The sequence below is a fragment of the Tetrao urogallus genome (assembly GCF_951394365.1).
Source record: "Tetrao urogallus genome assembly, chromosome: 6".
Classification (NCBI taxonomy): domain Eukaryota; kingdom Metazoa; phylum Chordata; class Aves; order Galliformes; family Phasianidae; genus Tetrao; species Tetrao urogallus.
In genome coordinates, this window is record NC_136819.1 from 12,242,375 (window position 1) to 12,256,060 (window position 13,686).

The 13,686-nt window shown below is 37.9% G+C and overlaps 1 protein-coding gene across 1 annotated transcript in view; it reads left to right on the forward strand.

The window, feature by feature from the left end:
• Nucleotides 1-13,686, forward strand: part of OTOG (otogelin) — a gene marked incomplete at both ends in the record, with an annotated part of 92,560 nt that overhangs the window by 53,037 nt on the left and 25,837 nt on the right. The window contains 3 exons of the mRNA XM_079537080.1: nt 7,631-7,742; nt 8,608-8,687; nt 9,739-13,250. Coding sequence (XP_079393206.1) covers nt 7,631-7,742; nt 8,608-8,687; nt 9,739-13,250 — 3,704 coding nt within the window. The remainder of the gene's footprint in view (nt 1-7,630; nt 7,743-8,607; nt 8,688-9,738; nt 13,251-13,686) is intronic.

Sequence of the window (13,686 nt, forward strand, 5' to 3'; positions counted from 1 at the left end):
TTCGCTGAAGTTAGACTGCTGCATATTCAGGAGCTGTAATGGAGATTGCTGTGAGACTGCTTTGGTTTCTGCCTTCTGGAGAGATTGCCATTCCTATAACAGTAATCACATTCTACTGAGTGTAAAGATCAGAAATGTAGGCAACGTTCTTAGGATCTTTTTGTCAGAGCTGGATGCAGAAGTTGCTCCAATAAGAACCAGTGACCAACACCATACATTTAGGATTCCATAACTGATCAAGCTTAGCTAGTTTTAGATTAGTAAGGAAAAACATACTCTTTAACTTTTAAACTTAAAAAAGAGCTATATCCTGAAGTGAAGATGGTGTTAAAGATCAGAATGAGACGCAATAAATTATATTGTCCTGTAAAGCAAAAATACAGCATATTATTCGTGAAACTATCACTTGCATTATTGTCAATTTGGGTTAATACATCAGATATTTATAGTGAATCTATACGACTTTATTTACAAACCTCGGTATCAACTACTACTTGCTGGCTCCCATGGCATTTATGTGGTATGTAAAGTACCCAAATCATCATAACTATTACTTTTATGTTCTAATGCTTTTTATTTTGTTGCAATTTTGAATTTAATGGTAATTAATTTGTTGGGATAGAAGAATTTTAAAGATGTTCTTGGTAATACGATTTTCTTAAATCAGTTCTTCATTCTCTGAAATAAAAACTGTTTAAAAAAAAAAAGAAAAGAAACAAAGAACAAAGGTGAAATATTTTAACAAATGAATCATTGCCTAGCTGTTTTTTATAGTGATCAGTTTGAATCTCTTGGCACAGGCAAATCTGAAGCAAGCACTGACTTCTGTGACAGAAGAGGCCAACTGTATGCCTCGTGGAGCTTCTTGTTATCAAAACATTGAATTAAAGTGTTAATGGTAGTATTGTGAATCTGCTGCTGTTTTGTGGTGCATTATGATGACAGCCTAATGCAGCTGTTGACTGGCACACTCCAACTTCTGAAAAAATGACAGATTTTGTCATTGCCAAATGCCTGTTGTCTCTTGACAAATGCTTGTAATTGCAGAGCTGTTGAGGTTTTTGAACAGCAGAGTTATGAGCTGAGCCTGTTACCAGGATGTTCGTGCAGCATTTAAAGCAAAGAACTTTTTTTGGATGTAACAAAAATATCTCCTTTCGTCTTTTATCTTTGAGACAGGAATGAAGAAGGTTAAAACGTGTTCCAATTCTCAGTGGTCATCCATTAACACAGAGTGGTATATCTTTTCAAGTGTGAAGTCTTTACCATTCAGTCATTATAGCAAAAAATCCTATCTATGCCAGTGGAAAACTAAAACAATTCACCTCAGCATGTGGGATCAGATCAAATGGTCGAGGCATTTCATTAATCACCACATCCGAGGGCTTGGGTTTCAGAATTTTATAAGCAGAGAAACACAGGGCTCGAATCTTTCTCCAGTGTACGTTCACAAGGCCCAGCCTGCTGATGTAGGGTAATTACATGGTCTAAAAATACAGCAGCATTTGTTTTAGTTAATGGAAAAGTTACACCGGCTCCAGAGTGCGAGGCAAAAGCATATTGGGTTTCCTGCTGACTATTGTAAATGCTTTGCATATTAGATCAGAAACCCTTGAACCAGGAACAGCTATTCCTCTGGAATCAGAGGATAAATATCAGGAGCAGAATAATAGGCCCAGTAAATCCCCTTGGCCAGAAAGTTCCTCATGAGACTTCTTCATGCTCTGTGACGCACGTTCAAAAGGAGGAATTTTAAATGACCCTATCATCACAGCAATAGATACATGGTCATTGAAAGTCAGCTGACGAGTCACTTTTTTCAGTCTCGTAGCAGTAAATATTGTCACATTCAGATACCTTGACTATGAATTACGCAGATAGGATGGGCTAAACTGGAAAGTGTTTTCCAGATATAGTCACTGCAGTTTGTAAATTCAGTTGTTTTAATTATGATCAGATTTCTTTGCCCTCCTTCCCACAAACATTTGAGAGTCTGAGTTGATAATGGAATTTGACTATCTAGAGTATGTGTATTCACAAGAAAATATTTATCTTCAGAAGAAAATAGACTTAATATTCTATGCAGGGTTTTGTTTTTTTTTACAACCAATGGATTATTACTCATTAAGCTGAAAGAATACACTTAGTCTTACCTTAGTCTTCTAGAGACAAATGTTGTGCGAGAGCTGTCATTAGTTCATCATTAGAAATCATTAGTTAGGGAAAGTCAGGAGGAAGAAGGAAACTGTTTTTTTTTTTAATGCATATACCTGTAGTTTCCTTATCTTTTTTTAATCACATGCTCAAGCTAGTTGATTTTTATCATTCACAGAGTGATAATAACATACTTCACATTTTAATATGGCTGTGGGTTAATATTATAAGAATGTGACTTGTTTTATATAAATTCTGTGGCAAAGCTTTTGTGGAAAGTGTTGCTAGCTATGTGCTTTAGAGACTAAGTGGCTGTAAATGAAAACCTGTCAGAATTTTCAGCAAAAATTTAAATCTCAAGAAGTAGGTGGGCATATGTGCACTGCACATAAGTATCTATCAGTATTTGTGCTTCACACAGGACATTTTACATCTTTGTAGTATTTGTACCTTAACTGAAATATTCAGAAATTATGCAAAACTGGAAATGAAAATATATACTTTAACAAAAGCCTTTTCCATCTTAAGTCAGGTTTCATATATAATGTAGTTGACTGGCTAAAAGTCAACTTAGTTTCAGCATTTCCACCAATATAACTCTTTTTTTAACCTATCCTGTTTTAATTACAATGCATTGCTTTGAAGTGTAGTTCAAGCTCTAATGCTTTGCCAGTCCCAAAGATTATGGCCTGGACTTGATACTGGATAATTCTGAGCAACTCTTGTTGTACCTGCAAATTCCACTGTGACCATTAACACACCTTCTGTGTAGCTCTTGGAATTGAACTGATGTTCCCTGGAATTATAAAATCTTTCTTACTTATACTGCAAATACAGGCATTTGACCTTCTGGCTTCTGAGTGAGTAAATAGGAGGAGATTAGATAATTACGTTAACAGGATTATATCAATCTAACAGTATAATAAACTAAAGCGTAAGTATTTGAATGGTAGGCAATTATATTTCATTTTCAATTATGTTTATGCTAGGCACAGAGTTCTTTTTTTTTTCCTGTGATATTTCATTACATTTCTCATTGCAGAAACTTGAAAGTCATGAGCAGAGTTTGTTGGTAGTTTGTGTGTGTTAAGTGGCTAGATAGGATTTCATGTTTCTAAACTTGTAGCAGAAGAGATTGGCAATCTGAGTTACTAAGCAGAGTTTTGCTGCTGTTATAAATAGAGGTAACTCTGAATCAGATTTTCTTCCTTCCAAATTATTTGAAGTCTGAGGGAAAAAAAAAAAACAAAGTGTCAGATGAGAATGAAAGTTTAAGTATTTTTTTTCATGTTTTAAAAAAGTTTTATTCTGAATACAGTCTTTTATAGCTCAATTTTTAGGTTCTTCCCCCTTCCTCTCCCCCTCACCCCTTTTAAAGTAAATTGGAATTTTTTGAGTATAGCAGAAGTTGAAAATATATCAAAACTCTGACAGCGGCAAATGTTGTCCTTGTGGTAGATGTCAACATTAAAAAAAAAGGCAGGATGGACTTGTAAACTAGTAGGAATTGTCAAAACACACAAATTGTGGCCAGGGTTTTTGTAATCAACATCACTAGCAGACTCTGATGTTATGAAAAATAATATTCTTTATCAGATCCAGGAATCAGAGAATGGCTTGGGTTGCAAGGCACCTCAAGGATCATCAAGCTCCAACATCCTGCTGCATGCAGGGCCTCCATATTTAATACTAGACCAGGCTGCCCAGGGCCCCATCCAACCTGGCCTTGAACACCCCCAGGGATGGGGCATCCACAGCCTCTCTGGGCAGCCTGTTCCAGCACCTCACCACTCTCTCTGTAAAGAATTTCCCCCTGACATCCAACCTAAATCTTCCCTTCCTCAACTTAAAACCATTTCCCCTTGTCCTGCAGTTATCTACCCTTTCAAAGAGTTGATTCCCCTCCTGTTTGTAGGCTCCCTTTAGGTCAGGCTGCAATGAGGTCACCCTGCAGCCTTCTTTTCTCCAAGCTGAACAAGCCCAGCTCCCTCAGCCTGTCTTCATAGGGGAGGTGCTCCAGTCCCTGATTATCTTTGTGGCCCCTCCTCTGGACCCTCTCCAACAGCTCCATATAGTAGTTGTTGTTTTTATTACCACAGACCTAAATTTGAAAGCCAGTAGGAATGAAGATCCTGAATGCTTCTCTGATGCTTAAGGAAGTGAGAAAATTATGTATAGGTTTGGGAAGTATTTTTTTAATGTATTGTCTTTGGCAAAGTGTATACTATATTGTTATGAAAGTTTTCTACAGTATCATCACGTGTTTATATGTTTAGCTCCTATTAGACAAAGTAAATGAGGGCATATTTAGTGGAATGTTTCCCATCCAAGATATACTTTACCATTTTATTAAGGATTTGTTATGTCACGAAGTAGAAGACAGTGCTGATAGACTTCACTGGGATGCACGTGGTTACTTCTAAATGACATGACAAATCCTTTTGAGGAGCATATACCTGATATAAGAACCATGACTCTGTGTGTCCTTCTTTTGTTGGGAGTGAATTGTACACAGAATATGGTAAGCTCCTATTACTGTTTGCTGGTGGGGGAATTTTAGTATAAAAAAGGGAAGCATGTGTTGGAGATGGCTGATTAACTTCCTGGGTAGCGTAAGGCCTTCATGCTATTACACTGGTGAAATCCACAGTTTTACTGGTGAAATTTTCTGTAATTGGATTAGCAGTACTCTAGATCTTACTGGCATGAAAGTTAATGTCTAAAATCAAAAGAGAGAGAAAAGGTGTATTTCTTTCAGTTTAGGGAGGGAGAGGAGGATTTAAATGGCTTTAGAGCATGTTTTTGTCATTTTTCTTTTCTTTTTCTTTTCTCCTTTGAAGACAGTTTCTATGACAAAGGTCCTGATTTCATCTGTTGTCTCTTATGTTCTGCAGATGCAGAGGCAAAATTTGCAGAAAAGCATAATTTTGTTAGTTCTTTGCAGAAAGTGGTATTCATGAGCAACAAATTATGTGCAGGTTCTCACCATTTCCTCCCAAGTCATGCAGCACCTGCAAACTCCATGAACTTAATCTGCAGGAGTACTTGAGGCAAATGTAGCTATCACTTTGAGTCTAAGCTCACGTGAAAAATAGGAAAAAGTATGTCAGTTCCACACTTAACAGTGTTAATTCAAGATCACTCTTCTAAACTCAGAAACTAACATTCCTCGTGAGGTTTGTGTATGTTCTCTACAGAGCTTGTGCATTTGTTGTTTGGAACTTCTCTTACTGTTAGTGGTGAGGTTTATGGCACGAGTTAGAAGTTATGGATCTGTGTACTTACCTTTGGGTAATCTGAATGAGATTTCCTAGGTTGCACTAGAATATTCTGTGATTGCTGGTCCACATTAGGGTGATGATAACCTGTTCCAGTAAATCTTGGGTATATTGTCTTTTTGTCACACATCCTCTTCATGTGTCATTAAACCTTTTCACTTCGACCTGCCTTTTTATGCAAAGCTCCAGGCATCTGTCAGCAAAATGTACAGAAATAATTCCCTTCCTCCATTAAATGTTATTTAAGTTGGCTTCACTAGAAGGGGTTAGATTAGTTCAGTGAAGCGTATTTAGTTTTATATAGGGATGTAATTATGTGTAAGTGCATTTGTTACTGTCTTTGAAGTCATGTTTTTGAAAATGGTGACAGTTTAAGTCCTTGGACAGAGCACCACTGAAAGGATAACACTAGATGGCAACATGCACATTCTTTGACTATAAGAAGGATGTAGGCAGCTGAGTTTGAGTTATAGTTTGTTTTGAAGAGAATTATTTTTACTAAGAAGAAAGATGTTTATGATTAATAATGGCAGAGAACTAACTATCCATGAGTGCAGATGTCTGAAATTTGCAGGGAAAAGCAATTTCTTAGGATCTTCAGGGAAGGATGAATGCCTTCAGGAAGATGTAAAAGAGCTAGCCACAAAACTTGAGAGCAAAAAAGACTTAAGACAGAAGTGGAAATTCTTTGTAAGCAGTAATCATTTCTTTCTGATCATTAACATAAATATTGTTCCATTGCAGTTAGACTTCACAGACTCTTAACCACGTAGGTCTAAAATCAGTCTTAATACTCTGTTATATATCATGGTAGTGGTCGTCTCTGTATAGACATAAGGAAACTGTCACTGTCTTGCCTTGGCTGCTACGGGAGGGAGCTGTAGTGAGTTGTAGTTCAGGTACCAATATCCAGATGGATCGCTTAAGCCACATAGACTTGAAAGAGCCTCTTGGCTGTGCACATAGCACTGACATGGGAGCCATTCTGCACACAAATGGGACAGGATTGTAGTGAAAAAGAAAACACAATGCATTTGAACATGCGAGCGTATACACCGTGTGTGTTATCCATATGACTACTGAGAATTTGCTTCTCTGAAGCTTTATATTCAATCTAAGCTGAGTCTGTTTATTTTTCTTCTTTACATTCATTCTGAATAAACTAATAAGCATTAGAACTGTAGCTGATCCTTACTTCCATTTATTTCCACTTTGAAGTTTAATTCTTCCTCTATCTGAATTTGCACTTTGAGTTTCAGTTATCTGGGCTTGAAATATTTCAGTAAACACTATCTATGTTCTTTAGATATTCTGAAGGGAAGTTGGGTAGGTATGAGTGATTTTTGGGTGGGGGGTTGTTGTGTTTTTTTTTCATTTGTCATAGTGTTTGACTTTTTTTGAAATACTTAGTTTGGAGAAATGTTTTTATTTTTTCCAATCTATGTATGTGATCATGTCTGAGTTGCTTTGGCATGTTAGGAGCGGTTAGGCATTTGAAGAAAACAATTTAAACCTCAAGTCATTTTGAGTCTGAAATTCTATCTTCTACTGCTTCTGAAAAGATGAACTGTTAAGAGACGTGGTAGTAAAGAGCCTAAATTGACCTCAGATCAGATTGTTTGTTTTGATTTTTAAAAGGCAGCTACATTACAAGTTATGTACCTTCTATCACCTGATTTTACACAGCAGGCAAACCACTTTTCTGATGCACAGTGTTAGTGCATTGGTGTGGTGCTGGTGCTTTTAATTTTGATTACAATAGCAGTAATTGTTCAGAATCTGTATCTTACCTTTCCGTCTTGTTTGAATAACCCAAAATACAGATTCATTGTTGACATGGTTTTTAAAACATAAGAAAGCAGCGCGCTGACTTACCTGGCTTTATTTTCAAGTGATTGTAATATACAGTAAGCGTGAGAAATTCAGTGGCAGGTTTTATCTCTGCTAAGAGCAAGACAGGTTGCAGAATACTCTGTACTGTATGTAAAAGTAAACTTTCACTTTAAAAAGAGCTACACAGTTTGAAAAATGCTGCTATTAATTTTGTTTGTAAAGAATGCTGGTAGAAATAGTGAGTGTTCTAGAGCTGCAGTGAACTTGAGCTATCTTTCTTAGTGAGATGTGTGTATGTTTTTAGAAATAAATGAGATTAACAGATTTTGGTTGTCTTTCAGATGTAAATTTTGGTTGTCTTTCAGATGTAAAATTTCTATCACGTTCTGCATGTGAATGGCATTATGATGCCTGTGCAAGCCCATGTTTCAAAACCTGCAGGGATCCTTTGGGAAAAAACTGTCAGACAGTACCAAAGTAAGTTTTTGTAAATGTAAAACTTTATAATTTGCATAATAATAGGCATATGAGTAACCAAACATAAGACCAGTACAGAAGGACCGTGTTAATTTGGAAGATGAGTAAAGGATGAAAGAATTGAAACTGCTGTAGCAGCTACATGTAACTGAAGTTTCTAGATGCCACCAGTAATAAGTATTGTCAGAGTCTGTAACAACAAGTATTTGTAACTTTGAAACTGGAGAGAGTGAGAGTGCACTGATAAAACAAGTTATGTTTGTTTCAGATAGTTGTGTCCTTATGTTTTTGTTGGGGTAGAATCACAGAATGGTTTGGATTGGAAGGCACTATGAAGATAATCTACCTTCAACTTCCCTACCACAGAAAGGGATACTTCAAACTAAATCAGGTTGCCTAAAGCGCCCCACTCACTGGCCTTGAACACTTCAAGGAATGGAAAATCCACAGCTATTCTGGGCAACCTGTTCAATTTTCTCACCATGCTCAACTATAGAGTTGCAACAGCCACATCTCTTTGCCTTTTCCCTTTATGTACTCTGTGCACTGTGCTTCTCAGCAGGATTGAAACTTGCACTAAGTCTTGTAAAAGTGACATTTGGACTTTGGTTTGCAAAAAAGGTTTCACATTTTTTAAGTAAGTGTTTACAATGTGAACTTTCATTTCACAAGCTAATTGCGATGTTCCTGCTTTAGCTTTGGTCTGTGAGAATGTATGCCATATCAATGACATTTTGAAGGAGAAACTGAGGTGATGAGAGCAAGGATGTCTGTTAAAAAAGATACTATAAATAGTGTTTGCCTGAAATTTAATTACTTGATCAAGAAGATGCTGTTCACCTAAATGATATTGTTTTTCTTTTAGAGTGGAAGGCTGCATCCCTGCATGTCCTCTCAATATGTTGTTGGATGAAGTCACTCAAAGATGCGTGTATTTTGAAGACTGTATGTTTGAAAAATTGTGTATATATGCATGATAGATTTAGCTTATTAATGTCTGAGGTGATATCTTAGTCAAACTTTTAAATAAGGGTGCTTAAATTGGTATAACTCTGACCTCAGTTATGCAAATCTTAAGATTCACTGAACATGCAGTTTAATTAAAATAGTTTAAGTCTTTGCAAATCTAACATTTTACAATATGAAAGATATTCTTCATAAAACATTTCAGTAACATGAAAAGTGAAGCAACTTATTGAAATTTACTTTTGAGTTTGGCTCGGAATTTCCAAAGAATCATCAAGGTTTGAGAACAAGATCACTGAGTCTAACCATCCACCTATCACCAGCAGTTCTCTCTAAACCACATCCCTCAACATGGTGTCTAAACATGGACACCTCTGGGGTCAGTGACTCCACCACATCTCTGGGCATACCATTCCAGCACCTGACCACTCTTTCAGAAAAGCAGTATTTCCTAATGTCCAGTCTGATTCTCCCTTGGCACAACTTGAGGCCATTCCCTCTAGTCCTTCTCTAGTTACCACTAGAGAAGAGGCTGACCCTCAGCTCACTACAACCTCCCTTCAGGTAGCAATAAGGTCTCCCCTGAGCCTCCTCTTCTTCCAGACTAAACAATCCCAGCTTCGTCAGCTGCCTCCCTTGTAAGACCTGTGCCCCAGACCCTTCACCAGCTTCACTGCCCTTCTTTGGACATGCTCCAGGGCCTCAATGTCTTTCTTGTAGTGAGGGGCACTCAAAACCGAACACCGTACTCAAGGTGTGGCCTCACCAGAGCTGAGTACAGAGGGACAGTTACTTCCCTGCTTGTGCTAGCAACACTATTTCTGATACAAGCTAGGATGCCTTTGGCCTTCTTGGCCACCTGAGTGCTCTGCTGGATCATGCTCAGCTGAGCATCAACCAATTTTACAAGCTTAAAGGTAGTTGAAAAGATCAGAGCTATATGAATTGTTATATAATCTTTCTAGCTTCACTAGCTTTGTCTGTAATTTAGCTGTTAATGTCAGACTACCATTTATTTGTCTGATTCCAGGCATTGAACCTGCAGATGGTATTTCACCTTTGCCTGCCAGCATTCAAACACCAGCAGTTTCCCACTTAACATTTAGTACAACTTTGGCAGCCATCAGTGAAGTAACTTCATTTCCCTTACTTGCAACAACGGACATGAAAACAACGCTTGCTTCAAAGTTGAAACTCCCTGCAACTACAGAGGAAACTAAATTTTCAACTGTAACATCTAATACAACACTTCTAGCCATAACTTTGTCATATCTTTCTTCACAGCCAAGAGAAATGACATCAGCTGAGAGAACTACAACACTGCCTGAGATAGCAAAATCTAATGTAAGCTTGTCTTCTCTTGCTGATGTTTCTCTGTTGTTTCCATCTCCTGTCACTTCAGAAACCTCCACAAAAATACAAATGATCAGTAGTAGTTCCACTAAGCTTCTGAGGGCTACAGAGCCTCTGATAGTAACTGCTCCACATACAGCGTCTAGAAGCCCAGAATTAGAAGGCCAACCAGTTTCTACTTTTATTTTTACTGGGACACCCGTTACATTTAAAACAACGGAAGTGCCAGTCAAAACTAAAATGATGGAAATATCAGAAATAGCCACAATGGCACTTCCTACAAAGGAAGCACAAGTAAAACCAGAAGGACTTGCAACGTTTACACACTCTTCATTTGAATCAGAAAAAACTACTGTGTATCAGCCCAAGGATTTCACCTTATCACCTTTGGGTGTAGGTTCATATACATCATCAACAAATGTAACATCAACTTCAGAAATGACAAAAACAAGCATAGGCCAGTCTTCTACCACAGTACCTAATGTTACAGTAACATCATCTTCTCCTGTGATCACTACTTTTTTTTTGCTAAAACCAGTATCTTCAGAAATGACAAAAACAGCAGTTGTTTTAACTGAACAAAGCACTAAGACTGTACTTTCACCAGCATCCACACTGCCTTCATCACTAGGTAAGGCAATTACAGAACTTCCTATTGAAAAGGTTCACCATCTGACAGATGCTGTGGGGGTACCTTTCTCTACAACTCTAGGTCCAAAGATGACAACTCTGCAAACAACTTTGTTACCTTTTACAACTGAAGAAAAAGAAACTCCTAAAGTAACACCTCACGTGCAGCATACATCTAGCTCCCATTTCCTTCCATATTCACTGCATCTTAGTTCTACAGTTGGAAAACCCATCAGTCTTTCTACAGAAGGGCCTTCAGAGTCGGTTCCTACTCCTGCTACTCCAGCTTTGACTGAATTAAAAAAAACATTTAAAACTGTGTCAACTACAGCATATCCATCATACGCAGTTCTAAATTCAACAGAGTTCTTGACTACATTATACACTAAATACCCTGTTTTGCCTCAGACTACCACAATGCCACCTTTGTTTGTTAAGGTAACTTCTGAAATAACATCACCTTTTGAATTAGAAGCAAAATCAACTGGAAAAGCATTTACCGATTACAAGTCACCTCTGGTTTTAAGTACAGGGAAGAGAAGCACTTCAGTGTATTCAGGTAGCATTGCCACATCAGCAATGAAAACCTTTATCTCATCAAAAGAAACTGCTACACTTCCTTCCATATCTACTAAAAGAGAGTCAGCTCAAACAATGTCCTTCACTGGATCTCCACATACTCTCCTTAGTGCAACTGAAACCACATTGTTACCAGCACAGCCTGATGAATCGGAAGAGGAAAGAATTACTAGCATCTCCACTACAAAGACATCTGTTTTTCCTTCTTCACCATCAAGCTCTCTAATCTCTTTAAATATTTCTCTTCCTTCACTGTCCATATACGGAAAAGAAGCATCAGTGACACCTCTCAGTCCTGTGCATACATCCCATGCTGTACTTCCAGTAACAAAGTCTTTTCACACTTTCTCTACCTCTCAGCATCTGGAAGACCAATCAGTTTCTTCAACTTCTTTAACACAATCGATACTGAAAGTAACAACCACACCAAAATATCCAGTAGTAGAAACTAAAGTAGTCCCTACAGCATCACAGTCTACAGTTGAAAGTATAACAATTATGGCAAAACCTGCCACTGCTACAGCTCAGACATCTCTTATTCCATCTACAGGAGATAAAGTTCCAGTACAGACCACAAAGGCTATGACTGTATCACATCTTCCTCCTACAATGGTAATGGAACTTGCTCATCAGACATCTAAGCCTTCCTTGACAAGCAAAAGCAGTATCTCAACTTACCAGCATCCTGAAGAAACTTTAACAAAATCCACTGATCAGCCACGAATTCTATTAAGCACAACTGAAGCTACAGTAGAATCAACTCTCTCATCCTCTTTAACTACTTCACTACCTAAAGGTATTCATTCAAATGTATTATCTATCTCATTGGACCCTACACGAGTTATTTTACCAACTGAAAAAGAGTTAATTTTAAGTGATTCAGTTACGCAGCCATATGTACCAAGAACTACTGTTTTCCAGTCTACATTCCCAGCTAGAAAAACAGCTGACATTATTTTTGGAACCAGTACTCTCCCTTCCTCACCAAAATTACTTGCAACTTCCTCTTCTTCAGCGACCATCGAAAAAGATGCCTTTCCTTTTATTTCCACAGATACTGGTCTAAAATCCACATGGCAGGCCCCAGTTACCGAATCACTTGTTTCAAGTCAAACTCCTAAAACAACTACAACTTCATCTGTTTTATTACCTGAAACAACAGAAATTCCCATCGTGATGGAAAGTGAGCCATCCATAGGTGCCTTTTTAACACCTGTAATTTCAACAGCATCCACATCAGTGGTTAAAACTACTACAGAGAAAATCGTTGTGTTGCCAAAGGAAGACATACTTTCAACCACTGCCTACAGTTCCACTTTTCTAGCAACTACAGTGCTTCCAGCTACTGCCCATTCATCACACGTATCTTCAGGCTCTTCAACAATAAGAGGTACGGGGCAAAGCATTACTGTTCCATCAGCAACATCTGACAAAACAGAAACTCTAACAAAATCCACCACAACCTTGGTGAAACCCACCTATTTTTCTGTTTCTTCAAAATCAAAAGAACTTATGTTCCCTGATACAGAAAAATCAGAAGAGCTGGATGTCCAACCTGTCCACGCTCAAGGTGTTGCCATTACCTCAGAAATACCTCAGAAATTTTATTCTCCATATTTCACAACCACAACTGCAGCTCCTTCTAATGTAAGTGTACTGATACCATTCACCATACATTCATCCTCTGAAACAAAACCTTTTTCTTCTGTAGCTGCTGCATCATTGGCCACTCAAACTTCCAGGCATGGAATAACATCTGAAGTACAAACACCTTCAAAGAGTTTGCTCTTAACAGTACCTGACTACTTAAATGATACAACAGCTCCATCAGTTTCCTCCTTTGCCTATTTATCTACCAAACCACTTTATGGGTTGCCTACAACAATTGCTGATGGATTGGCAACAGCTGAAGCCATGCCAGGAGTCACACAGCCAGCTTCAGTTCTCCCTACAGAAACAGCAGCTCTCCAAACCTGTACAGTGAGTAACATCATAACATTATTGCGTTTGGTTTTGAATAAATCCAGGTTACTTTTATATGCTGATAAAACCATCATGTGTGAGACATACTTTGATCTCCTCATGATTTAAACGTGTGCATTAGGTGGGGCTATTTGTTATTTTTACAGTTGTATCTGTAAGTCTGAACAACTTCAAAACTTCAGTTGTGCATGATGATTTTCATGAGGGTTACATTTCACTGTGTTTTGGACCTTGGTTTTCTGAGTGTGACTGTTACAGGAATGTTTGGGGTTGTTTTGGTAAAATGCAACGCTTCATGTAGTTCATGTACTTTGTATATCATGTAGCCTTCCTGCCCACATATCCATGTTACTTTCTTCTCAAATTCTTTTAATTAGAAGTAAACAAACAAAAAAATGTTCTGCACTTTACAGCAGGACAGAATTTTAAACTA